Source organism: Lissotriton helveticus, chromosome 9, assembly GCF_964261635.1.
Source record: "Lissotriton helveticus chromosome 9, aLisHel1.1, whole genome shotgun sequence".
NCBI classification, from domain to species: Eukaryota; Metazoa; Chordata; class Amphibia; order Caudata; family Salamandridae; genus Lissotriton; species Lissotriton helveticus.
In genome coordinates, this window is record NC_136070.1 from 1267247655 (window position 1) to 1267275149 (window position 27495).

Below are 27495 nucleotides of genomic sequence, written 5' to 3' on the forward strand. Positions count from 1 at the left end.
GCGGATATCGAGCAAGTGGATAAGCGCAAGCTATTTCAACTTAATTGCAGTAAGCAGTTGGGCTCTGCTGACATCTGTCCTCCAATTTTTACCACTCTCTTTGGGCATACCACCCACTCAGTCAATATTTTGGTTTCTTCAACTAGCATGGAAACTTTGGATCAATAGATCTGTGCCAGACGCCACCCATTTCAACCATTTGCAAACCACTTTTCACAACAGCTTAGCCAATGAGAGAAGTTCCCATGTCAGCCTACTTGTTTTCCCATCTATAGCAATGGGGTTAGGAGGCTATTTAGGATTCCCACACGTCTGAGCTCTTTCAACTGGCTTCCAGTGCATCAACCTAGCTGTCCAAGCCTTTGTGCATGTTCCACTATTTAAGAAACCCGCATCCTGTTTTTGTTGCCACAATTTCAGTTACAGTGGCCTTGTTGGCCTCTCCACTTTTCCTATGGTCTACATCTTGTAATCCGGTTAATTCCACTATACAGAAGGTCATTATTTCCTGTCTCGACACCTTGTTTGAAGTCCTTCTCCAGCGATTCTTTGCACAACTCAACAACAATGGCTTACGGAAAACAACAAAACCTTTATATTTTGGATATTTAACCAAACAGATATGTGTGGCTCATGTACACCACAGTCTTCTAGTTATCCTTCAGCACCAAAAGGAAAATAAAGTTTTAGTTGGGCTTTACAAATGGAATTAGCATAACATTTCATTAACTACCCACAGTGCCACACATAGTTAATAATAGTTCAATATTACATTATAAATGTCTGAACTTACTTGTCCTAGTATTCATGAAGGCTTCTGCTTTCAAAGTTTACTACAGGAAATCATAATGGTGTGAATGCTTTCTTTTTATCTTGAGGGATGATGAAGAGTCGCGGTGGATCCGCAGTTTGCCTGAAGACGAGGGCAGAACGTTGTAACCTACGATGGAGAAGAGAAATATAATGCCGTCTACCCTCGTTTCATTGAGGTCACGAAGGAAGTCTGGAACGAAGTGGGCTTTTGTTAGAGAATGTGCATTTTTGCATGTACATGGGTTAGAACTACTGAGTAACTTAGCAGCAATGTCTGAATCCCACTCTCGTGGTTACAGTTTGGAAACTTTTAAACATTGGACTGGTTATATATAGGCCTTGGATGGATTATGATCATGCAAACTTTAAGGCCACTTCTGAATAGCTAACTTTGGGTAGCTCAGGATTCAAGTGTGAATGAATAACCCAATAGGTATACCTGGGACAGGCCTTTTTTTGATGTGCTCAGCCCTAACAAACATACCAACGACAAAAAAAAAAAAAAAAGGTTTCTTGCATGGTTAAGTAAAGAGCAGAATTCTTTCTCAAGTAAGTGGGACATACTCCATTTATTCATGACCTTCTCAAGTGAGGCACAGTTACTCAAGTAAAAATAGAAATAAATCCAGCACGGATCTGGCATTATGAGTTGACTGATTAAAACCAGGCTCAACTCTATGTTGTGCCCTGGCATCATTACAGAGGAAGTTGATGTGTGTGTCGGATTGGCCATCCACCACCACTTCAAGTCCAAATAAGCTATTAGAAGTGCTCCGGAGAGACTGGAAGCCATGGGTTCAAGTAGCTTTGATCTATGCGTGGAACCTACATACCCATGACAGTCATACTCTTTTCATGTCCGTAAGCGAAAGAAACCCTGTTCTCCAATTCTACAATGGATTAAAGATAACTGTCAGAGAATCAATTAGGTTTCTTCTTTTAAGCAATTGCAAACTTCACTTAACTGGCAAAAAAAGTTATAAATGGTTTATACACCTCTTTACAAAGTAAAGTATCAACATTGAAATGTTTCAAATTTACTGTATCAGCCGATGCAGGCATAGGAGCTTAATTGAGTCTAGGGTGAATGAGCCAGAACATGTAATTGTAACAAACTTCGTCTCGTAAAGAAATATTTTTATAAGCTAATTCACAGAAAGATTCCATTATTTTTGCTCTAAATTTGTGGAAAATATTCAGAATTTAAACCTCTCCACTTGATAAAAAAACATGCACAGGACTGTGGCATAACATCTTTCGGCTGTTTTGGGGAAAATAAGTCAGGACACACCTGAAATATTGGATTGCAACAACAGCACTGAGGGCAAGTGATAATCCCAGTAGGTGATAGACACACAAGACTGCGGAGTTGAATTCAGTGAGAAGGTACTTTACTGGCTAATGTACATTGAAATTTATGCCAGAACTGTTTTTTTTCCACCACTTGTCCCAGCACATTTCATGCTCTCAAATAAATAAGACACGAGGCTCAGAGATTGTTGAAAGCACCAGTTTATTGTAGGTTAATAGAACAAATTCATTTACAGTATTAAATAAAACAAAAAGGATAGCTACATTAAAAAAACTGGGTTTCCAGTTAATACAAAAATACTAAAGTCTCTCTCGCCTTCACAATGAAGTTGCAGAGAATTCAACACTGGAAGTTTTTAAGTTTCACATTATCAAATTGCAAAAAAAATCTAAAACAATGTACAAACCAATTAATGAGTATACCATTCATTACTCCCTGGCATGATGAAGCACAAGCCCATATCCTGATTTTCACACTGCACAACAACTTATTTTGCAACACAAACTGTGTTTACTTGCAACACACATTTAGAAGAAAGTTGCAAAAACATTACTGAAACAATGAAAAACTATACAGAAGTTTAAATAAATTTAAGATGTGAAAAAAGAAAAAAACACATTTGTTCTGTACTAAAGTCGTTGTATGCTGCAGCATGACTAAATTGGTATTAAGGAAGGAGTTTAAGGACAGGAACTGCACTAGGAACAAGTGCTCATCAACCATGGAACACCTCTGGCTCGTCACCAGTCGGCAAGATAGTTAGACAAGTTCAGCTCTTCAAAAGCATATGGTACAACCATAAGGTGATTAGTTTAATTCCAAGCAAGGTAATCTCAGCCACTTACCCTTCTAGGATTGTTAAAAAAGTTACCAATAAATTAGATTAAAAAGTAGGCATCAATAGTTTGTCAAAACAGGGGAAGAAATCATTATGAAGCATTAGGTTAAAAAAGTAAATGCAACATATTTGCAAGATCTATAATTTTCAAAAGTGATTTACATAAATATAGCTAATAAAAAGGTTTCACTTGAATGACTACTGATCCCAGCTGGTGTTGGGAGGACAAGTCTGTACCACGCACAAGAATAAGTAGTAATTACTACAGCGTGTAAAGGGAAATCCCAATGGCAAACCTGCACAATAGGGGCTTCCCAATGGAATTTCTTATTGTAGTATGAATAATCGTGTACAAGATTAACCTTTTAAATTCACTTCTCCGACTTTGAAAGCAGAATATTCTTTCATTGTTGTACTGAGACCGTGTGCGATAAGTGGAGTAAAATGTGCTTCAACTGCCTCATTTTAGTGATATTCTATGTAGAAAACAACATTGTTCAAGCAGGGTGCAATTTCTGTTTCTGTGCTCCATTTAACAAGATTTTGGGGGTACAATTAGAGACAATTTAAATGGAGCACATTAGAAGATATTCATGTTACACAATGCATCAAGGAAAGATGTTATTTGACGGAAGTATGCTTCACCATCGTCACAAGTTTTGTATTTTTCAAACAACTTCCATACGCTTGCAGTGAAAATTTTAAATCTATTCAAACGGAGATTGCTTATCAATATGCAAAATGACGATTCTCCAATTAACATACAGAGAGAATCTTGATTTCATTAAAGACAACGGAGGCTAACATTATGCAATAACTTTTATTACTGCCCACACATACAGCCCTTTAAAGAACATGCATTACATCATAAGTAAAACATTCCATAGAATATAACAAAACATCGTGGTAACTATGCATCTTACTCTTTTATTCGCTGCTCCTTGACAGTAAAGTACATGTTTCGATCTCTCTATTTTGTACTATTTTAAATATAACCTACTCTATCAACCCATAGATGACCCAGACTCACTTCATAACTGGTAATGAACTTTATTTATGCGATTTGGGTTGTATTTTGACCACTTATTCCCTTTTGAAAGTACCTTTCAACATAGAAGGCAAGTAATTTGTTCTCCGCTTTGTATTGTCACCCTTCCTAATTCATCTTTGGCGTAACAACCTTTCAGGCACTCAGCGCGTGACTCAGACTTTCGATTCCGGCTGACTAAATAGCCAAGATCATGCAACTCGGATCCCTTTTGCCTGCATTCCCGATCTGCCACTCCGGTCTGTATTCCGGCCGACTTCGAACATCCAGGACCGTCTTACTCACTAAAACGCTTGTCCCCATTGTTTTCTCTGGCTAAGCCTCGCCCATGGTCGTGGGGCGGGGCTTACTCTACTGCCTTTTTTTGCTCAGACGGGCTCCCCTTTTAAGATCCGGCGAGCGAAAAATTTCGTTTATGAAAGATCCACTGGGTCTCGCGCTGTGCGTTTCCATAACAACGCACTGCGCAGAGCCCAGAGGCGATTATTACAGAGCCATTGAGAAGCAGGACAGTCTTTATTCTGGCAGGGGGATAAATACTGCTTCATAAAAAAAATATTATTTTAATATAGTTACATTCGAAGCAGACAATCCACAAGCCCACTGCTTTACAAAATAAATGCTCAAGAAGCGATCTATATTTATAAAGAACAATGTTTAAAGGGACAGTTTTTCTTAAATCATAAAAAAAAGTAACAAGACTAAACACAGTTTAATGGGGATAGTCTTCTTACAGCGAATTCCCTAATGAATCTGTTTGAGAGACAGCTAAAATCTTCTCTGAAAGAGGAAGTAGAGGCAGCATTTACTAAAAGAAAAAGAGACCACATTCCTGAGGAAGACTCAGCTGATATTTCTGAAGAGGAAACCCCTCTGCCCAAAAAAGAAGGTAAGGCTTCGCAAAAGTCAAAGCACCTTGAATCCAAAGTAGCCTGTGCACTACAAAAGTCTGGGTCTTATCCCCAGGTAGCCTGTGCTACCTAGTATAGTTATATTTAAAATAGTACAACAGAGATAGAAAACATGTACTTAACTGTCCAGGAGTAGCGAATATAGAGGAAGATGCCTAGTTACCACGATGCTGTGTTATGTTCTTTGGAATGTTTTACTTCTGATGTAATACATGCTCTTTAAAGGGCTGCATGAGTGGGTAGCAATAAAAGTTCTTGCATAATGGTAGCCTCCGGACTTGTAATGAAATCAAAAATAACCTTTGCCAGAAACTGGAAAACATTAAAACAGACGAGATTAACTGCCAAGTACAATATGAGAAAAATATACAGCGCAGGGTGACAATGCAAGAAAATGACAAATGTGACGGAGGAAAAAAATACATTTATTGTACAAATCCAAACCAACTAATGGCAAAGGTGAGCGTTTATTTTCAAACAGTATTTTTGTTGAAGGGTGCTCAGATCTATTCCAAATTCAATATTTACATTTTGAAGTAGTTGAGCGATTATTTTCTGTGAACTGCATATAATATTAAAGTGAACACCCTACAATTTATGAACAGCAATAGGTTTTTAATGAACACAGAAAATATATTTTCTTTTGCTATAACTCTTATTCGCAAGCTAGATCTTAACATCCATTTTTGTCTCTAATTTCAAGTGTACCCAGGTTTAAAATCACCAGTGTATTTCGTTAAAACAATAATAAAATGTTTGTGCTTTTTCTCCACTACATAGAACAAGAAAGGGCTTTCCAAAGAGACAAGAGTTGGAGACAAAAAATGCTTCCCTTTACGTCTTAGAGACAACATTAACTTGGGTAAACGGGAGAGCTGTCATCATTATCATAGACATATCTCTGGAAACTAGTCAATTCATAATATATTTATTCCACAATTCCTGACATTTTAGAGTTAAAGAAAATGCATATCTGCATCTGGAAATCCAAAGCATCAATACAAAACACAGACTACCACTATGTCTACGTGTTTCTCCGACTCTTCTTGCCACAAAGACACTAATTGCATAGTTTGGTCTTAAAATTTGCGTACTGCTCAGAGCTACCAAATGAGGCACTCGTCACTATTGCTTAAAATCCACATTTCGTTTGTTTATGGGAAAAAAGTTTGAATTGTTTTTCAAAACTTATTACTGGCAAATTGAAAAGTACTTACAAAAGTAATATATTTCCAAAAGGATGGGACTCCTGTGAGCGCATCATCAGGGCGGTTTTAGTGCCAGAAAGAAACCTTGGTGATTCTATGGCAGAATTGTAACAAAAAAACAAACAAAAAAAAACCCACCATTTCGCAATCCTACTAAATTACATTCATATGTAAATGCACATAGGGCAGTGAACAGGGGGATTCCAAAGTGCATTTTTCTAGAACTGCTATACATTTAGCTTTCCAGCGCATGCAGTATCACCAATGTGGGGCCTTACATTTAAATATCCTGAAGACCACCATTGATTTATAAGAAAATATATATACCTACTCAGCAATTCACAATTGATATCACCTGTATTAGACAAGGATTTCCAATCATGTCGAAGGAGCTCTAGAATATTGCATTAAAAAATATATTTTCTATAAGCCTGGTACCAAATTCCTAAACCTTCCGCCTTCTCCAAACATAACTGTCTGGTGTTACCAGAGAACGGTTGGTAATAAGCATTGACAAAGATAAACAGTTGGCTTTGGGTGAGGGCATAGAGGCATAAAAGATGCAGGGATTCATGCATAAATATGTACACAGCCAGTCCAGCAAAGTTAAAGGTTTAAATACAGACAAACGTCAAGGCATAAACATAGGACCATACACTAACACAAAAGCTCTTACAGGCATACATGCTAACTCTGCCACTTAGCAGGTGAGCATGTGCTTCTGACATTCAAGAGTGTTTGGCCAAAAGCATTCTGTATGCTTCGAGATTGTGTTTACCATGTTTATGGGCTTAAAAATAGGTCAAAGAATGAAAACATCTGTTGGTTAAAAAACTATACCTTGTAAAAGGTATTGGGCAGGACATGAAGCACTGTAAGATATATCCATATGCACACGGTTAGAAACAGAATTTTTTTGGTGTTTTTAATTTCCAAATTTTTACAATGAGTTTTTTTTTTGCTTCGTTTAGGAGATAAAGTGTGTTTCTATGTTGACATGTAAAGCAGTTTGTGTTAAAACAGCGTTTATGAGTTGACATTTTCTCTTTCCGACATTATGAGTAAAAAACGTAGACAACTTAAAGCTTTCATTTTCAATGACAAAGATAATTTTACTCTTATTCATTTTCCCTAAGCTGTGTTAACATTTCCCAGCCGCCAATGGCTCGCATTCAAAAGCTGAAAGAATTTGAAGCCGGGATGTTTTGGATGAGTAAAGTATTTTTTAGTTTAATCACTGGATACAATGACGTATTTTCTCGGTGGTTAGGCCTGAAACAGTAGTAAAAGATTAAAAAACAGTCAAATGATTTCCACACTTTAAGCATTTACACATTCCTCGTTCATTACGTGCCAGTGAACATATGTAATGGAAAAGTGGAGATTCATAATTGCGAAAATATCCAGTGACTGGCCAGATTCAACGTTCCAAAGAGATATGTGGAGAATATCTGGCGTCAAGAGTCATGAACTCAGGGAAACCTAAGATGCCATACATTTCTGCAAAGACGATATCGGGACAAGGTCAAAGTAGGGATACCCGATTGACTGCTCAAGCTTTTCTTACTCATAATGCAGACAGAACTACAATATTGATAGGAGCCAATGTTTCAAAGGAGGTAAGCCCGAGTCCTGGTGTGTTTTGAAGGACGACAAAGCACGAGTAGTTTCACTAATGATTATTATATTACATCAATTTACATAACATTTGTTCGAAGCGCTAAAAGTCACTATAGAATCAAGCTATTCAATTTCTCTACAGGAGACCAAAGCACATTAAGCCAATGAAGTCTACCCGATAAGAGACAGAGCAACTTTACACTGCAGGACCCTAAAATTAGGTAGTAAAAAATGCGGTGCATTATGATCACGAGTGGGAGAAGAGGTTAGACAAACCAGAATCAAATCCTGCCACTTACTCCAACCAGGTTCAGGAAATGCCAAGTGTAAGGATCTGGCACTACTCCTATAGAGATCAGGATCCCTCTCCACCCCACCCCACCCCCGGTTATTTGGTTCTAAATGTATATTAAAATTTGATACCACCAGCACATTTTCAGTCACAACCAGATTTCACAATGTGTGCATAATTGGGCACCTGTCACAGCTTTTGGTGAATGGTAAATCGGGGATTAAAACCTTTTAAGTAATTTACTATTTCCACAGGGTAATAATAAACGTTGTATATAAACATGACGAAAATTTACCCAAGTAAAACTCACATTTCTGAAGAGCAAACACCCTGGCGAACACAAAGTGGGGCAAATTGTGAAAGTGCTTCAGGTTCTCTTAAAGATAATGATATGGGATGTGTGCAAACAATGCATAGATGCTCTATTTCGATGCGTGTAGGTGCATGTTCACTGCGGTTTTTCAGAGGGCCAGGTACCCGTGGGAAATCTAGGATCTTGTATGGAAATAAGAGATGCTGAGGAACCCGAAGTGAGTGAGGTCATATTGAAAGTATAAGGTTAATTCCCTAGCCTGCCCAGGAAGCTATACAATACTGCATCCTACTTAAAATAGGACAACAACGTTTTAATGCCAAAATAAAACTTCAGATTGTGAACTTTTGTGCGCCTACTATAGGGAGTGTTTGCGCTTGAGGCCTTTAAACATCTTGAACCACATGAAGAAATGAATAGGTCAGTCACTAAAGCAGAGATGCTTCCGGAGGCAGAGGAGAAGTAGACCAAGCAGTAACCACTGACTGTTATTCTTCCACCAGCACACCTAATTGGTGAACCCTCCCAGAAAAGAAGCACGAGGTCCTTTAACAGTTTCTCCAGTCACTAGATGTGTCCCAGTCATCGCTAGCACGTTCTAAAGGGAAAGTGTCAAACCACGAGAAGACTCACTAAACCATATCCAACCAGAGCAATACAAAAATACCAACACAAACATCCATATAAGTCTACTAGAAACCAGTAGTCCAACCAAGGGCTGAAGTGAGATGACCCTTGGATCCTGTAATGGGCCGGCGAAAAACATGAAAAGCAGAACAAAGCAGTGAATGTGCACTGTAAACTGGGACACATTTAAAGGGGTCATTTCAGGCAGATGAACTGTGACTGTCTCATTTTAAAATGTAGATAAATATTTGTTCCAACCATTTCAGACAGGACAGGAGAAGCATAGGAGTACTGAATGGTGATATTTACAGTTACTGGGCAGTAAGATCTTTAACTATTACGATGCAAATACACATATGCGAACAACAAACTACTCAAAAACTCAACTTGTGTCATTCACTCCAACATCCTAATTCCTAATGCAAGTCAACAGAGCCTTTCTGGTAAAAAGACGCCTCACTGTAAATTATTACATTACAGAGAGCTCGGTTCTACAAAAGATTTCAGGAACGGGAGCTCCATCCAGTCTAATGGTCATCTGGACAGTACAGGGTACCATCAATTCAATACAACTACATTCTCAGACATTGATGTGTGTTAATAAAATAAATGCAATCATTCGTTAATTTGCTATGTAGTGCTGGCAGCATTCAGTGTTTAGGAATTTGCAGTCTGAACATACCTTTTTCCTTTGTCAGTGTGTGTGGTTCCCTAACCACTCTTGTGTAAAGTTCTGCTGTTATAAGAGACCCCGCTTCTTGTGTTCGTATTCAATATGTCAAGTGCTTGTGTGTAAAGCAAGAGTGTGGTACCAGTTTAGTAATAGAACTACCTGTATGAGTGAGTCTGAAACCAGTGGGATCGGTCTTGGCAGCGTCTAGAATTTGGCATGGCACAAGATGGTGGGTGAGGACCGTGGAAATATATTGCCTGGACTCCTGCGGCTGGAGGGTGGACATTCTAGGCCAAGCCTGCCCTTTTGTCTGTTGCTGATTACTTCCTCGTGAAGGCTGATAAGAGCCAGGTGCATAGAGCTCATACTGCATTGTGCCCATATTTCCGAACGCCTTGCTTGGAGCCAGACCCACAGCTATCTGGTCTGACAAGTATCACTTAACCAAAAGGTTGTCTGGAGAGCATCCTGAAAATGACATTTGAAAAGGAAGCAACCAAAGCCAGTTCTAAAGCATGAGAGAGTAGATTCACACCTCGTCTGAAAAATGGGTAGAATAGTGGGATCCTCTTGTTCCACTTACAATTTGTTTAACCACCAAGGAAGGACACGCAATGCAGACTACTCTAAGACTGTGTGCGACTAGAGCATTATCCCAGGAGTTGGAGTACATCAGTGGAGGAATTATGCCCCGATGGCAGCCTGAATGCCAGGGGAGAGGGGAAAAAACTGCCTGGCCCTGCAAGTAAAAAGACTGTCAAAGAGGAGAAGCCAACTATGTTCCCAGCATTAGACACCCAGAAAGAGGGGACTATTTGAGAGAGAGAAGCCAGGAGCAAACAAGGACGTCAGTGGGTCTCCTAGTCCCGCTCCACAGCTTCTGCTGAGAACTGCACCGAAAGACTGCACATATTCAACAAGATCTGGTAGCTGCAATCTGTTCCTGCCTCCAACAGTGTTGTACCCATCTGCCTAGGAACCGCTGCAACCCTCACCAATTGGCCATGGGGGCCATAAATGCTGAAGATGCGGCAAATGATATGACAGGACCAACTGTGCTACATTAATGTAGCAAATTCCGTTACAAATGGAGGCTGTGGTGTACAGCAAATAGGCAGGCTCTGCCAGGCTTTCCTCAACAAATGCTGCAGAACCAAAGGTTGGAACAGGGAAGCTATAATAAGTGCCGAAGACTGAAGTGCGAGGACTGGACATGTTTTCCACCCACATAAAGATCGGACATAAGAAAGAGAAAACAGATTACGCATCTGAACATGTAAGACTAGCATTAAGCCACCAATGCCTTTGCTACAAAATACTGGGGACTATACGGAATAGGGTCAACCAGACAGAAGACAATTCTGGGGGAGTAGTGGGGAAAGCACCCATAGGAGCCTGTAACCAGGAGTACAATCTTATATTTGCTAATCAACTTGATTTGTGCAGTATTTTACCTGTGCGATTAAAACATTTTTGGAAAACAACTCAAAGAACAAAAGAAAGCGGTAGTAGTGGACTCAGCCTCCTTAGGAAATTATGAGAAAACAAGGGAAGTCCACTCTTCATTCATGGGAAACCTCCTCTCAGGAAAAGGGTATCCTTCCAGTGATTGTTACAAGTATTACCCTCAGCCCGACACTCTTCAACATCTACATGGCTCCACTCGCACGCATCGTCCGACTCCACGACCTTAACTTGATCTTGTATGCCGACGACACCCAGCTGATCCTCTCCCTCACCAAAGTCCCCCTCACCGCCAAAGCCAACCTCCACAAGGGGTATGAGGGCTGTCGCCAACTGGATGGAAGACAGCTGGCTCAAACTGAACATGGACAAGACAGAGATCCTCCTCCTTGGACCCAACCCCTCCGCCTGGGACGACTCCTGGTGGCTCACCTCCCTGGGCGCCGCCCCAACACCAACCAACCACGCACGCAACCTGGGAGTCATCCTCGACTCGAAACTCACCATGGCCAACCAAATCAACGCAGTCTCCTCAACCTGCTTCTACACCCTCCGCATGCTCCGAAAGATCTTCAAATGGATCCCTACAGGCACACGGAAAACCGTCACCCACGCCCTCATCAGCAGCAGACTCGACTACGGCAACGCCCTCTACGCCGGAGCCCCGGCCAAGCTCATCAGCAGACTTCAAAGAATCCAGAACGCCTCGGCACGCCTGGTCCTTGACGTCCCCCGCCGAGACCACATCACCCCCCACCTGAGAGACCTGCACTGGCTCACCGTCAACAAAAGAATCACCTTCAAACTCCTGACCCACGCACACAAAGCACTCCACAACATCGGCCCTGAATACCTCAACAGGCGACTGTCATTCTACGTACCCAACAGAGAACTGTGCTCAGCCGACATATCACTGGCCACCGTCCCACGCATCCACAGAACTTCCTCCGGGGGAAGATCCTTCTTCCACCTAGCCGCCAAGACCCTTTACACCTACGGCAGACAGACAACCCACAGACCTTCAGGAGACTACTCAAGACCTGGCTCTTCGACCGCTAGCTGCAGCCACCCTCCCCAGCGCCTTAAGAACCCTCACGGGTATGTAGTGCGCTCTATAAATCCTTGATTGATTACCTTGGACAAATGTTGAGTTTCCTTAGGGAAAACAATATGGTCTCTTAAAATAACCCTCACCCACCAAAAGGTCCCTTAGTGGCATGCTTTATCATCTGGTTCTTGTCACCCTGCTGCAGGACAGGGAGTGCTACGACCGACAGACGTGGGAGCACTTTTGTGTAGTAATACTATGTGATGTTGTGAGAGTGGAAGGGTTAGAAGAAGGAGAGAGACTAAAACATACCTGGCTATGTGGAACCTCGTGGTCTACATGTTTCAAGCCTTCCCCATGGCTTTTCCTCAGGACCAAGATAAATGATTCCTCAGAACCAAGTATAAATGATTCATCTGACCACTCCTGGTTAACCTAAATCGGTCGCCCTGATCAGTGTCAAGGAACAATGTGCATTTTAGACATGCATAAATACAATACCAAATCGGTATAAACGTGTCTACGCAATATATTTGTTGTTGAATTAGGGCCCCATAAGCCTTGCACAGGAGGGAAGAGGCACTTTAAGTCAAACCATCATGAAAGCTGCTCTCACCAATATGCTGCCTGCCCGTGGCACACTACCTACCTGGAAACCCAGTGACTGCTCACCCTTACTACCCGGAGTCAACTGCAGAAATGGGTGTGCGAGGCTCAATTTGCGGAGGCGGGGTATGGGGAGATCAGGCAAATGACTTCAATCGTCATGGATGGAGGACCAGTAGTTCCCATATGGCCTGTGCCCCACTCCTCATGAAAGGGCCCGATACTTATTCAGAGGGATAAAGTTGTAATGTAAGCCAGCTGTTGCACTTAGACTGGTTTTTCTTGGTAGGCACCATCTAACACAATCAGATATAAATGAAAGGTCCCACAACCGAAACGTCTCAACAGATAAACTATTCAATTTTATGTACTCCATACAACTGGTATCAAGAACAAGATCTTGTTCGCGCTATATAAAACTTTGAAAATAAAAATAAATAAATAAACTGGTATGAAGAATCAATGGAGTATCAAATCAGGCCATAATACAATCCAAAACATGTGGCATATTATTGAGATGAAATGCAAATTTGTGAACTCCATCCCCATCCTAAATCCCAGACTAAAATATTTTGCTTGACATTCCTGGGTTGCACTCACCAGAAACCTGCCTATGCGTACACACTTCTTAAAATGGAAGCTGCACCTATTAGTCTGCACATTCCAGACATGCTTGAAAACTTGCTTTAAGTTTCAGGTTCTCACCTTCTCCAACCTATGTTTGTAGAACACCTTCATATTAAGAAAAAGACCGGAGGACAAACTAGTGCTGAACATGTATTTTGAAAGTGCGGACTTTAAAATTCAATGCACCAGATGTGATAAAAAGTGAATAACATTTTCTTATATTTTCCTATCATCAAGTGCCCTCTTAAAATAAATGCTCCTTTGAAAAAGGGTTTGGGAAAACCTGTTTCAAGAGCAGCATGTGAAGTATACATGATTTTGTACATTTTAATGACAGACACATTTTTTAAATTATTTTTTTTACTCCATTTGAATCATTTAGACGTATGTTTTTGGTTTCCTGATGCCCACTAAAGTTCCGGAGCATTTCTATCTATTAAATGGATACTTTACATTATCTGTGCAAGATTGGCATCTCCTTACTGCTTGAATCAACAGCTAAAAGTGGCTGGTGTGGCTCTGATACCCATATGCTGGATTTAAAACACCTTTGCCCAATTTGAGCTACAGTAACACTTGTATCAATGAAATCTCCTAATTGAGCAGCCTATAGATCATGAGGCAGGTGCAACTACAGATATACACTTAAATGCGGCTGCGCAGGAAATCCAGTGTCCTCATAGGAAGGGTTCTCTTTTGTAGATAAAACAAAATCCTTCACTAAATTACAGGGCCTCTCCTTCATTGTATTGAAGCAATGCACAGCTGCATACTAGCTAGAAAGCTAAAAAATGTATAGGCACCATTGAAGAATTGGTCAAATCTATCCAGTCCTATACTGCAGCAATAAAGAATTGTGAAAACTTGCACTGCAACGCGTTAATGCGGATATGATGGATTTGACTAGCATAGGAAATCGATTTAAGGCAGAAACAAATAAGTTACCAGTGGAAGAGGTGTGGCGCCGCGGCCAGGGCGACTGACGCTGGAATCTGGGGACCACAGTTCGATCCCCGGCTCCGGCGGCAGGTCAGCCCAGCACCATGTGACTCTGGGCAATAGCTCGCTTAATCTTCCCGACGGCCCTCCAGCGCCTAGAGACCCTTACGGGTGATTGTGCGCTTTACAAATGTGGACTTTACTTTATTCACTGCCGCTGGGTCTGCCTGAGGCTTAAAAGCAGTATGATGTGCCAGAGACTCAAAGCTGGACAACAGTTTGTCCTGCGCTAACAGAATTCCAGATTCAATTTATGCAGCTCTAAAAACTTAGTCAACTCAATAAATGGAGCTTGCTGGGCCACCAGGTCACCTAGACTGTGCAATGCAGGCTGTGGAGTACCCCAACACCACAGAAGTGCTGTCCGCAGTAATGCAGGATCTTGTGGACTCAATTAACGCAGAGATCTTCTGTTCCACTCAACTGTTCGGCTCCCTTTTAGTAAAACTTTGCAGTCCGTCAACACTTCATGTGAAATAAAATCCACATGAACTGGCAAAGTCAATAGATTTTCTTCTTTTTTTTTTCCGGTAAAATACCCAAGAAATATTAAATAAGTAACAGTGATATAATTAAAATGACTGCTGTTTAAAGGCTGTCTGCATGTCTGAAAAAACATGACCCAAAAGGACACAAAATGTAAACAGATTGCCCAATCACGCCGGAAGTTGAAATGGACTATTTCCTAGGTGGAAGTGCACATGTGCAAGATAAATATGCTGTCACTCCTTTGCCATTGTTAAACATTTCACCTCACCAGTAGTAGTCTCCAAAACAATCCTCCTCTCGCAGGAGCTACGCAAACATCTCTCTCTCAATTCTCCAGCAACAAAGATCACTGCCATTTACAACAGCTTCAACCGAACCTGACAGACCTCACCAAACGCCTCCCAATCTCATCCAAAGAACCAGTGCTAACCACAGCCAGTCATTGCCCCAGAAGAAACCGCCAACATGAAGTCAGTCCAATCAAGGGCCACATTGGGCCCCCTGCCCCCCACTACACCCCCGAGGACAGCAAAACATTAGCGCCGTGATAACACCAAATCTGAATGCTTCCATCTCTTACGCAACCTTCCCAGATGTTTGAAACCAATCAACTGTCCTCTCTTTGCTGAAGAAACCTTCTACTGACCCTTTAACACTCACCAACTACAGGCAACCTCCCCACTACCATTCCCAGTGGCCCTTTGAGGAAAATCAAAAGACACCACACTGAATCAATGACCACCATCTCAGACACCACTCAGTGATTCAACTTAACCACAGTACGGTAAATGCCCTATTCACCACCACGGGTGCCTTCCACATGACTCTGTACACAGGAGACACAGTGGTCTTCATCCTCCAGGACCTGTCCATAGTGTTTGACACACAGTCTCCCACCCCATCCTCATCCAATGCCTACACAACATGGGAATGCAAGGACAAGCATGCCGATGGATATGCTGCTTCCTTACTGAAAAGAACAAGTCAGTCAGCCTGGTACAATACCCTCTCGGATGCTCACAACCTCGTCTGCAATGATCAGACCCTACCCACCATTGCCAGACCCTAATCAACACATATGTGGTCCACTAGGTAGCATCATCTGCTCTCACAACATCCTCGGTCCTAAGCTGACAACACAACTACCCTCCCAGACAAGACGCCCAGTACCCAGATGAAGTTCAATGCCTAAAACTGCCCACTGGATGAAGACCAACTATCCAAAGCTGAGCACCAACAAGAATAAAAGAGTGATCTCCGGGAAGAGCACTTCACCATGGGACTCCAGCTGGTGGCCCATCAAGCACTTCGGGCAGTTATAGTCTGTAAACTCAACATCACCGCCCAAGTCAACGCTGTCACAGTCTCATGCTTCCATAACCTAAAGGTACTGAGGAAGATTTTAAAATGGCTCTCCAAACAGCAGCCGGAAAACCGTCATACATGCCCTGGTCTCAACCAAGCTGGACTACGTGAACACCCTCTGTCGGGATCAATAAAATTCACCAGAAGGCTGCAGACCATTCAGAACTCAGCATCCAGAATCACTCAACCTCCCCAGCAGCACTCCCATCACACCACACCACAAGAAGTTCCACATACAGAAACTAGCACAATTCAAACTCTTCACACACACTTATAAGATACTACCAACACTGGGTCAACTTCTCAACAATAGCATCTGCTTTCACAAACCTTCCAGACACCCCCACTCATCCAGCCACCTACTTGTGAACATCCAAGCATACAGAAAACCAGTTCCACCGGTCAAATCTTCTCCTACATCGCTGCGAAAGTGTGGAAGACCGGTCACTACACACAGGAACCACCTCCTCCTCACTTCTTGAATTCTATAAGACGCTTCGAGTAGTTACACTAGGCCCTAGATTTGGCTAGGCTCACACTTGGGCAGCACCAGATAACCTCCCGGGTGATAGTGCGCTGTTCTAATCTGCATTACAATTTACAATGAAGAAAATTGATGTCTGAAGTGGGCCGAACCACTGTCCTGTGCTGTAGGGGATGGAAACATTATCTGAACAGACCAAAGGTTGAAGAGGCCTTACCAAAACCCTTCGTGTCTATGTGTGTGTGTATTTTTATTGTAATTTGTTTCCTGGAAAACAGAAGGCTGGCGAAATACCTAAAACAGTCTCTATGCCACCTTAAAAAAACAAACCGAAAAAATATATTTTATTAGGACGGCCCATTAAGACAAGAGGAGGGGGTCCGCCAACAGGAAGAGGAATACAGCAGCATTATATTGTGTTGTACCAACTTTTAAGTTCAGAATGATGTGTCTGCATACCTCTGAAAATCAGATCAATCTTTCCTTAAACCAATAAAATAAACCGTAATCTAATCCATATCCGATTTATGCCATACTGCCCCAAATTATTTTAAAAATCCACAATGCAGCCCAGACATTCATTTATAGTAAAACACACAATCAGGCAGGAACATAAGCTCAATTCAAGATAATGTTACAAAATAGAAAAGAAACTAACAAAATATTCATACACATAAGCAAGTGCTTAGTGGCAGACTTGTCGTCAGTGAGAAGTGACCCAAAGCTGTGGTTATAAATTCTACGTATACATGAAGCATCAAGTGCACAGCCACATAATTAAAATCATGTACTTGGACATTTCACTCATCCATCCAAGTACCATCCTAAACATTTGCAACAGATTCAGTTTCTTCCTGGGCATCGCTCAGTGACCAAAAATTATTTTAAACCGAGCCCATGCGAACAGTAAGAGCTGTAGACAGAAGCGTATGGTAAGGGTGGGCGTGGGAAGCCAAGCATGTATATTTAGAATAGAAAATATTAGCATAGTCAAGTCAGAAAAAATGTTTATTTTGAGCTCTAATTACTTCACACTCTTGACATGTCCAGACATGTTACACTCAGATGTTCAGTAGGCATTCTTTAAGTATTCCTTGGCTACATGAGCAAGTTTCCAAAGTTGGAGGAATAAAGAGTAGACTGCACTGCAAAATTAGGATTTTTTCCTTGATTTATCTCAGTCACTCAAATGTGTTCCATTGGGTTGGGATATTGTAATGCGCTTGAGATCTTTAAATTTGGTAGGATATCAAACTGACTTAGTACAGGTAAGCTCCTACTCTTGTGGAAGCATTACAAAGTGACTGCTGGTAAGACTTTTTTTTTTTTACAAGGTCCATGTGAAAAAGTGACATAGTAGATGCCTAGTAGTCTGTAATAAAGCTTTAACTTTTTGAATGAAGAGCAAGCTACATAAGTATTACCAAAAGGAGTCTCTCATAAACAGTAGGCAAAGGAAGTTAGATTTGATAGAAATTCTAAATTACGAACAGGCAAAAAAATGTATTATTTAAAACTTACCCAAACATAAAAAAAGGTTTATTTTGACAGACACATAACCCAGTCTAAAGTCAAAGAAGGCTGAGTAGATGGCACTTCAGTGTTTTATTTGAGATCCTAGGAAAGTAAAAATATATTCTCCCCAGGCAAAACCTCAAGCAGGACAAAGCAAAACAAATTATGGAAACTAAACCTTAAGTTTAGTCAAACAAAAGTTCAATTTGACCAAACTCAATTTTGAACGGAATCCCAGGAAAAGGGGCATTTCTACCTGTGCAGCTCTATTTGTCAACAGCAGATCTATTTTAAAGTAAAAATAATGCTTCACAAAACCAATTAAATTCAATGTACAAATCAAAAAAGAGAAAAATATCACAGTGCATCAACATTATAAGAGTCATCCATCCTTAACTATTGCACACAGTTTATACATTGCCATGTTTAGAGAAACACAGTACACAAAGTTCAAAGAAGCTACTACTGCGAGATACATAACTGGAATTTATATATTTCCATTATTCTTTCCAGACATAACTTTAGGCCGCAGCAGTTCATTTTGTGTGAAGACTGTACTAGAAGGCAGTACAGGTAATTGACAACAGAACTGGAGCTAATTGCCAGAACGTTGTGAGTATCCAAAACGGTTAGCCGTTACTGGGCACATGGACGTAGTCAATTTATCCTGGCTCTGGCTAACAACACTTTCTTGTACTTGTTTAAAAAAAATAAAAATAATGAAAGGAAAGAATTATGTTCTTAGGGGACGGTCAGTGACAAAGGTCTGATTCTGATCACAGGGGATAAGTTAACCTGAAAGATCTGTTGTGCTTTCCTCCTCAACTCATCATCTGACGATCTCCGATCCACCTTAACGACCCTCAACTTCAGTAGGTTTACTTGGCTCTTGCTTAGTTTGGGGTTTTTTTGCACAGGGATTAAAGTTTTTGATTTCTTCTTCAATGGCAGATCCCGAGCGTCTGCTACCAGTTTCCTCCTCTGCCCTGCCTGGTGGTTATTCCTGTCCTTCTCTCGGCTTTTATCTCTAGGATCTACTTTGGGCTTGCTTTTAAATCCCTTGGAATGAGCTCCACCACTACAACTTTGAGACTGCGTACTCAGGATTCGGCCATTCAGGATTCCTGAAGCTTTACAGGCATTATACTCCTTCAGCACGTGTCCATTGGGCCCCTTTAGCAGAGCGCCATTCAGACGTCTTGCAGCTATGATGACGGAGTCTGGTGCCTTCTTAATTAAATACTTAAACCCCTTTGGAGTTTTCTCCCTCGATGCCATCTTAGCGTTCTTTCCTGTAGGGGAATACTTGGCTGACCCAGATAACATAAGGCGCTTTAACTCGGATGGTGAAATTCCTAGGGACCTCTGTTTGCATTTTGTTTTCAATGTTTCTGCTGTGGCGTTCAGTGGAACCAAAGCTTCAAGGACAACAGATAGTCTCACTGCTGGGTAGACTCCAGGATACAAATTGGCAGGAAAACCCACTGTTGCTTTGCTGGTTTTATCTGATGCAGTCTGATTCAATGACCTCAACAATAGTTGAGTGGAATTACCTCGTGAAACAGATTTGGTAGACACTTTAGTTGAATTTATCGAGATACCCACAGATGCATTAGATACCTTGGCTGCAGGAGAGTTTAACTGAGCCTTAGAAGACACAGATTTAGCAGCAGTCATTTTGGAAGTATTTTTTGGCCCATTACCTGTCTGAGGTGGGGTAGTGGCTGTGCAGGAATTGTAGCCATACACATCCTTGCTTCTTAAAATGGTTGGCTGAAATCCTTCTTCCCTGAGACCTTGTAGAAAGGCCACCAGCTGTGTCTCTGTGTCTGTAAGGTCTTTGGACATTGGGTTGAAGACCCGGAGAGCCTCCTCGAGTGCCTTCTTTCCGACAGAAGAGATTCTCGACCACGAATGGACAGCTTTTTCTTCCACATGGTCCACATCAACATTCATGGCATGGGGCTCTCAGGAGTGGCTACGTGGTGCAAATTAATCTGAAACCTGGACAGGACCTCAAAGAAAAATAAAGAAAAACATGTCAATATTACTAGATAGATAGTGGACTTAGTGATAAATTAAAAAAATCATTAAACATTTATGTGGTTGCTGCAGCTTAGATTAATCAATTGCAAAATAACATTTGATTCTGAAAGAGAGGTGAAGCAGAATAGGAGAGGCCTTGCAGAACGTCACACAAGAGTTTATTACATCTGATCACTGTAAATAGTTCGAACAAAACAAAGGAAGACCAAGAAGGTGGTGAAGTAACAAACACTATAAATCAAATTGCTGCGGTCCTTGATTGGCCCAACCTTCTTTCAATGACTTGAGAGTTCTGGAAGTCATCTAGACAGAGCAAACTATGCTCATCAAGTAGCTCCTCTGCACCTGAAGTTTTTAAAAGTCCTTAAATGCTATAGTGGATGTTGAACTGCTAGAAATATAAGCAGAGGTGGCTCCAGCTCCTTACCAATTTTGTGCCATATGGATCTAACAACATTTTCTTTACAAAGTGTTAAAAGTCCAATTGGGCCATAAGGGGAGCAATATATGGGGGCACATTAGGGGCATGTGAGTAGGAAAGATACTTTATACGGTTTGATCTATGGTTCGCTTCAATGCACATACACTAAAATGTATACACCTACCTGTATTGGCCATTCACGCACATAGAGTGGTCATAAATGCTTTAAAAAAAACTAGATTCAGGCTCATCAATTATGTAAAGTAAACTTCAAACAGACCGGATAAGGACACAGGGGCCTCACCATTCAAATACTTTTCTGCAACCGAAGTTCATTAAAAAAAAAAAAAAAAAAAGGGTCAAGGGCATAAGCTATGAACAGTTTATTTGGGAATAACCCAAGGATCTACAGGAATGACCACTTGCTGAATACAGAATGGTGTCCAGTCTATTTATCAGAAATGGTTAGCTTTCCTAGATCACCCATGGGTTTCACACCACAAACTAAGTAGGTTTAAAGCACAGAAATGAGGAGAAATAGGCTACTTAGAAAAAGGCCATATAAATATAGTTTTTTGATATAGCTCTGCATGTTCCCTGAAAGATGGGCGATTTTAGCACAAACCCTTTGTTGATGCCATTTTGTGTGACGGGGAGGGGGGGGGACGGGGGACCTCACTTTGGCAGAGCATCCCACCCCCACCAGAAAACAAAAATGTAACTACATTTTGGTTATTTTCTCTGCCCCTTCGAGGATAATCCACAAACCTTGGGTACCCTTAAAACCCCTACAATCTTGGGTGGAAAAATGATGCAAGTTTGGCGTGGCTGACTTTTATGGAAAAAAGTTATAGCGGAATAAGCACAAAGTACCCAAAATAGAGGAAAACAGGCTCTGGGTGAAGTGGAAAATCCTCAGCAGTTAAGGGATTATAGAATATGCAAGAGTATCAGATCTGGGGGGAAAAAAGTGGATTTAAATCTTCAACAAAAAAATAAGAGAAATATAAATCGACTAATTACACTGTTGACTTTCATACAGAGTGCTGCAGGGTGCCTCCATCTCAGCTTTATCCCAGAGGTCAATAACCAATCAACCAGTACATTTATAGAGAGCGCTACTCACCCGTGAGGGTCTCAAGGCGCTGAAGGGAGGGGAGGGGTCGCTACTGCTCGAATAGCCAGGACTTGAGGTGTTTTCTGTCATAACCTTGGCCTTGATGGCAGCCTTTCTGGATTACCAAAATGTGCATTTTCAATCCACTATACAGAGACGTTGACTCCAATCTCAACTACAGAAGAACTTGCATTTCTACCTGCCACTCAGGCTCCAGAAATGAAACTGGTAACCATTGCTTTCCCACAACAATGAAAAAGATAAGGTCAGGGGCGGACCGACATCAGGGTTAAGAGGTACTGTTTTCTCAGTGCAATAAATAGACTTTTACAGAAGGTTATAGAAGCAGGAACACTAAACCGTACAATTCACTTTAAATATTCGCCCATTTAACTTACCTGAAATAAGATTTTTTTAAATCTAACTCAAAGCTGTAGGCTGTGCATTCTGAAAACGCTCATTTAGCAACCAGCATAGGGGATATGCGGCCAGTAGAGATTTGAGAGTAGCTCCTCTTCTGTTACACTCTACGGGGCATATAGTTTCACCGCGAGGCAGTCCATTTGAGTGGTCTGAATATAGGCTTAAAAACCTAAGCATGGAGCAGAAGTACCTTTTGCCGAATGGTCAGATTGATGTCATGGGGCATGCTTTCCCTTTGTCGGCTCTTTGTCTAAGCACATGTGCTACTGAAGAGAGTAATTGAGATTCCGAGTGGAGATCAGCAGGGGTATTGAGAATTCCCTCCACTCTGATCTCTGTCAAGCAAGCCAGGTGTTCAGGTGTACAAGAGGTCTCCAGTGGCATCTCCTAAATAGGATTCTCCAAACTATTTAAAAGAGAAGCAGCATTTATCAGCATAACCAAGTGTTTCTATAGCTACCTGGAAAGAGTCTGGCGGTGGTGGTGGGCTGAGGGAGGATGGGGGAGTGATAAGTAGAAAGACCAGACACCCCTGTTGTTGGTTGCCAGCATCAGAACATAAGGCCACTCGGCGGTTGCTTCAACAGTGCACCTGCTGCCCATGCTTTACTATGGGAGCAGAGTCCATGAAGGCGTAAGACAGAAGGCTGATCAGCTGGTTTCTAATCTTTCATTCTTAAGAAGCCAAACATGGGGTGGATGGGGAGGGTTTGGGTGCATGGGGGACGTCCCTGCGCCTACAAATGTGTAGGGGTGAAGGAGAAGAAGGATGTGGAGAAGCGTGGCTCAGTGGTTAGAGGCGGCAGATCCGGAAGCTGGGATCGACCGTGGACCAGGGTTCGATTCCCAGCCTCGGCGGGTCTCGGGCTAAAAATTCCACAGACTCGACAATTCTCGCTCTGGTGCCTACTCAACTCACGGGGTCACACTCTGCGACTCTGGGCAATAGCTTGCTTAATCTCCACTACGGCCCCTCGCAGCGGGATGCCTGGCTTTCACCTTGTGGACACCCTGCCGGGGTTTCTCACAGGGGAATACCAGGACGGGTTCCCTAAGCAAGCGCCGGGACGCTTACGGGCAGCTGTGCGCTTTACAAGTCCAGCACATTTACAAGGTTGATAGTGGTTCTTAATATCTGCTCTTGCTGACTGCAAAATAAGCAAAATACTAAAGAGAAAAGGGAATATGAACAGACCGTGCTGATCTGTTTGAATTCAAGCATTTGGGTGAAAAAATAAATCCAGCACTCCCATTGGACTTTCAAGTTTACAAGCAGCTAGCACTGCGACAAATGTTGACTGAATCATTCTTAAACCCCCAAATATTCACCTAAATGCTGAAATGGTCACGGAAAAACCATCTAGGAACACACTATCAATAGACCAATACCATCCAATGAATTTTAGCCCCAAGTCCATCCTACCATTTTCTGCTAAATTTGAAGCAAATAATAAAGAACTTAAACTGCAGCAATGTACCCATCATTGCAGCGTTTTTGGCTCCAGCACAACCGGATTATGAGAAAGCATGGAATACTTTTCACTACTGAGGCAGAGAGATTTCAGGCAGCCAATGGATTAAAATACAGCATAGATGTCAGAGCCATAGATTGGCCCATGGCATCAGACAGTCAATCAGGGTGTAATCCTACAGCAGCTTAAATCAAGCCAGAAACAAGGCCCTGAACTGGAACCAATGAACACCTTTCAGTGGGAGAAGTTAGACAACACTTCCCAGATGTACATAATGCGTTTAATGGGCTAGCCTGCATCAAGGATTCACACCTTGCTACTATTGCTTTATTTGATGCTTCAGCTCCTAGCTTCTGCTTGATCTTTTGGAACACATTTTTGACTACGCAGGCGAAGACTGAGGGATAACCTTTTAATGTTGAAGTCCCCATGGGTGTATCACAGGTTCACAAACATGCAAGTGATCCTGCACCCTGAAATCCTTCAGATTGCATAGGTTTAGCTGAGACACATACAACTAGTTCCACTAAATATTGCTAAAGGAAAACAACCTAATCTCATTTGAGCCACTCCGATTTTAAACAGTGGTTGAGCTATAGGATTCGAGGCTGGACTACCCATGTCCAAGACTTTGCTTTTATTTTTTAACCCCTAACGCGCTACCGCGTTTTTCCGCTGTGCGCTGAAAAAAAAATGGCTTGTTTGTGACAAAGCCAGCTCGTCATCCGCGCAGCGCAGGTAACGCTGAAGACGAGCTGGCTTTGTCATCAGCGCCGAAGGGGTTAAGAATCAGCCGGGCATAGTCACCCAACATTATGACGTCTAAATAGGTTCTGAGATGAGATGGAGCAAGTTGTAGGTTCTCGGAATTAGAAAGGGACACTTCTTTCTCACCGTATGTATTTATCTGTATAGAGCGAATAAGTACTAATGTGACCACTTTACACCTGCAATGTTTTTTTTCTTTAATCGAATAGGACCTTAAAATAAACAGCGGTTGTGATTAATTAAGCCCTGCCTGAAGAGCAATTGAAGGCCATCCCAGTCAACTCAAGGATAGCTAGATATTAAAAAAAACAGACACACGTTAAGGAGATAAGATAGCCACAAGAAACCACTTTGAGCATTTGTGCACCATCCAAAAGTTCAATGACAAACCATTACTTACCATATGTGGACATGAACTACAAGGCTAGCTTTCCCTTTCAAGATGCATCCCTTAGGTCTAGTGAAACCAATTGCAATGGACTCTCCAGCTGGTTAAGAAAGAAGTCTAGTTAGAGGTCGAGCAGGAGACGGTGCCATAAATACTGCCATTTGTTGAACTCCAACATCTATTGGCTTTTGCAAATTTTTGTTTTCGTCTTTATAGACATATCTGCACAGCAGTGCAGCAACATGAGGGAGGTTCAAGGGAAGAGGAAGCTTCAAGCCCTAACAGTGGGAGGGAAGGTGGGTGGGTGGGGGGGGGTAAACCAAGCACAGACAGCAGTAGGAGGGGAGGGCGGAGGTGGGTGGGAAAGCAAACAAGGAAAGGGGGCAAGCATGTACAGTGGGAATAGGCAAGGACAATGCGCAGATTGCAGGAGGTGGGTGGGGAGCAGCAACAACAAGCAGGGTGGGGTGAATGAGAGGGACTGCAGAGACATGTACTATGCAAGAGTGCGTGTAAAAGGTGAAAAAAAAAAAAATCTTAGGCCAGAGAAAAGACATTGCCGCAGACAGGAACCTGTACTGACACACGCAGCCCCAGGAAGAAGCAAAGACAATGAGGAGGCTCTGGCACATAAGAAGCAAGGAAATGAGTGACGTCTGAGCCAACAAATGGTCAGGAATTTTAGATAAGGGGCGGGCTTTACTCTTAGCCTGTTTAAAACGTTTGATTTTGTTCATAGATTTTGCTGATAGTGCCTGTGAAGCGCTGTTCAGCTGAAACCTAAAAACCACTGAAACGCCTTATGCTTAACCAAATGTTATGCTTAACCAAATGTAATACTCATCCAGCTCCCTCCTGATTCACTGCTCATTAACTAGCATGATCTCCGCACACATCTTTCATCCCCACAAGACCCAACAGAGACAAAGACAAGTACATTCAGATACTGCTCTTTGAACACACTTTTATATAATTACCTTATTTACTCTACTACGGACTACAACTTTTCGACCAGCCTTTCCCATGGCTTTACTGCATCCCTCAAGCTCCCTCACATAGTAAAGCACTTCTTGCTAATATGCATTTTATTTAGTGAAGAAAACAATAAAAACAAAATGTCTACGGAGTGCAAGTAACATGTTGCTGCAAGTTTAAGAAGCTTTGATACAGCATTATCAAACGCAGGTGAGGGAGATTGTAATAACTAACAGATTTGGAAAAATACTTTAAAATGTTTGTATAGAACCTATGTCTTTTCAAGACTGCACTATGTCACAGGTTTGACTGCAATAGAGTGTTTAGCCACTACATGGACTGTTGGGAACACGGATGTCAAGAAAACAATTTAGGATTGATACAAATAGTAAGAAAAGCTAATAAAGACTTGGGTAATAGCAAACCTAGTGTAGGAGGCTAGTTGATTTCTTAGGTGAGCCAGGTCACCAGGAGAAAACCAAAGGAGAAATAAGGAAGGATACAGTGTATACAATAAGAATACACTCAAAAGATGTTTAAGGAAATTAAGGAAACGAGGACAATATTGTATGCTATAGAGCAGTGTTTCCCAAACTAGGGTCCGCGGACCCCCAGGGGTCCGTGACACATTCCCAGGGGGTCCGTAGGCAGAAGATTTAAAAGCACAGCAACATTTCTTGTTTAATTAGCAGCAGCTTTCGAGCAACAATAAAAGTGTCAAGATGATGCCAGTGATTAATGTACCGGCTGGAGAGAGATTAGAGTTTTGTTCAGTGGCATTTTTGACTTAACTAATATAGCAGAGGGTTAATATGCCTACTGCAAATAACGTCTAACATGCATTTTAAAAAGCAGTATTTTATGTGCCTAGGTTCGTGGTTACTGCTTTTGACACAGAGATTCTTTTGTTACTGTGCACTTCATAAGTGACAATCGTAATCTAGCAGAGGGACCTATAAACTGTCATCAAAGAGCTGCTTGCAAACTGCATGGTACCAGTTAGTAACTTATGTTTTTTCCCAGTCATTCATTATCCTGATGCTGCTAAAAAATTATTTGGTAGGAAATACATTTTTAATGTTAAAGTCACTGCTAGCCACTGTGTTATGTTCTGAATACTGAGTTTGTGCTTTTCCAGACCAAGCACTCTTTAAAAATACCTACCAGTATGAATGACATGTGAATACTACACCTTGTAGTCCCCTTTAACATTTTCTATACACTGATTTGCAAGTATGATTCATTGTCTCTATATGTGTGTGATGTAAAGTGCTGACATCCTACAATGGTATGAGAGATGCTTTAAAACAAATGAAAAACATGTGAAAAACATCCTTCAATATAAAATACTAAGGGCCAGATGTACGACCCGTTTTTATTTGCGCAAACGGGTTCGCAAACCGGTTTGCGCATGCAAAAGTCTATTGAGCCATGTACATAGCCTATTTCGCAAGTCGCAGTTTTTTGTTGACTCGCTAAATAGGTTTTGCAACTTGCTATTTGGAAGAAGCATTCCCTTTCAAATAGTGAGTCTCAAAACTATGTACAAATGTTTTGCGACTGCAATTGGGGTCGCAAAACACTCGCAATTACCACCTACTTCAAGTAGATGGTAATGCATTCGCAAATGGGA

The 27495-nt window shown here is 41.7% G+C and overlaps 1 protein-coding gene across 4 annotated transcripts in view; it reads right to left on the bottom strand.

Moving 5' to 3' along the window:
• The window catches only part of CCDC71 (coiled-coil domain containing 71), a 179021-nt gene that overhangs the window by 39795 nt on the left and 111731 nt on the right, over positions 1 to 27495 (bottom strand). The window contains exons 2-3 of one of the 4 annotated variants that reach the window (XR_013601153.1): positions 19956 to 20267; positions 794 to 940 (exon numbers count right to left, since the gene is read on the bottom strand). Coding sequence is in view for 2 of the 4 variants with exons in the window: in XM_078661830.1 (XP_078517956.1) it covers positions 18994 to 20208 (1215 nt within the window). In the remaining 2 variants the exon portion in view is untranslated. Of the gene's footprint in view, positions 1 to 793; positions 941 to 17727; positions 20268 to 27495 lie in introns of those variants that run through there. The other 3 variants (XR_013601154.1, XM_078661830.1, XM_078661831.1) reach the window with 3 other exon arrangements.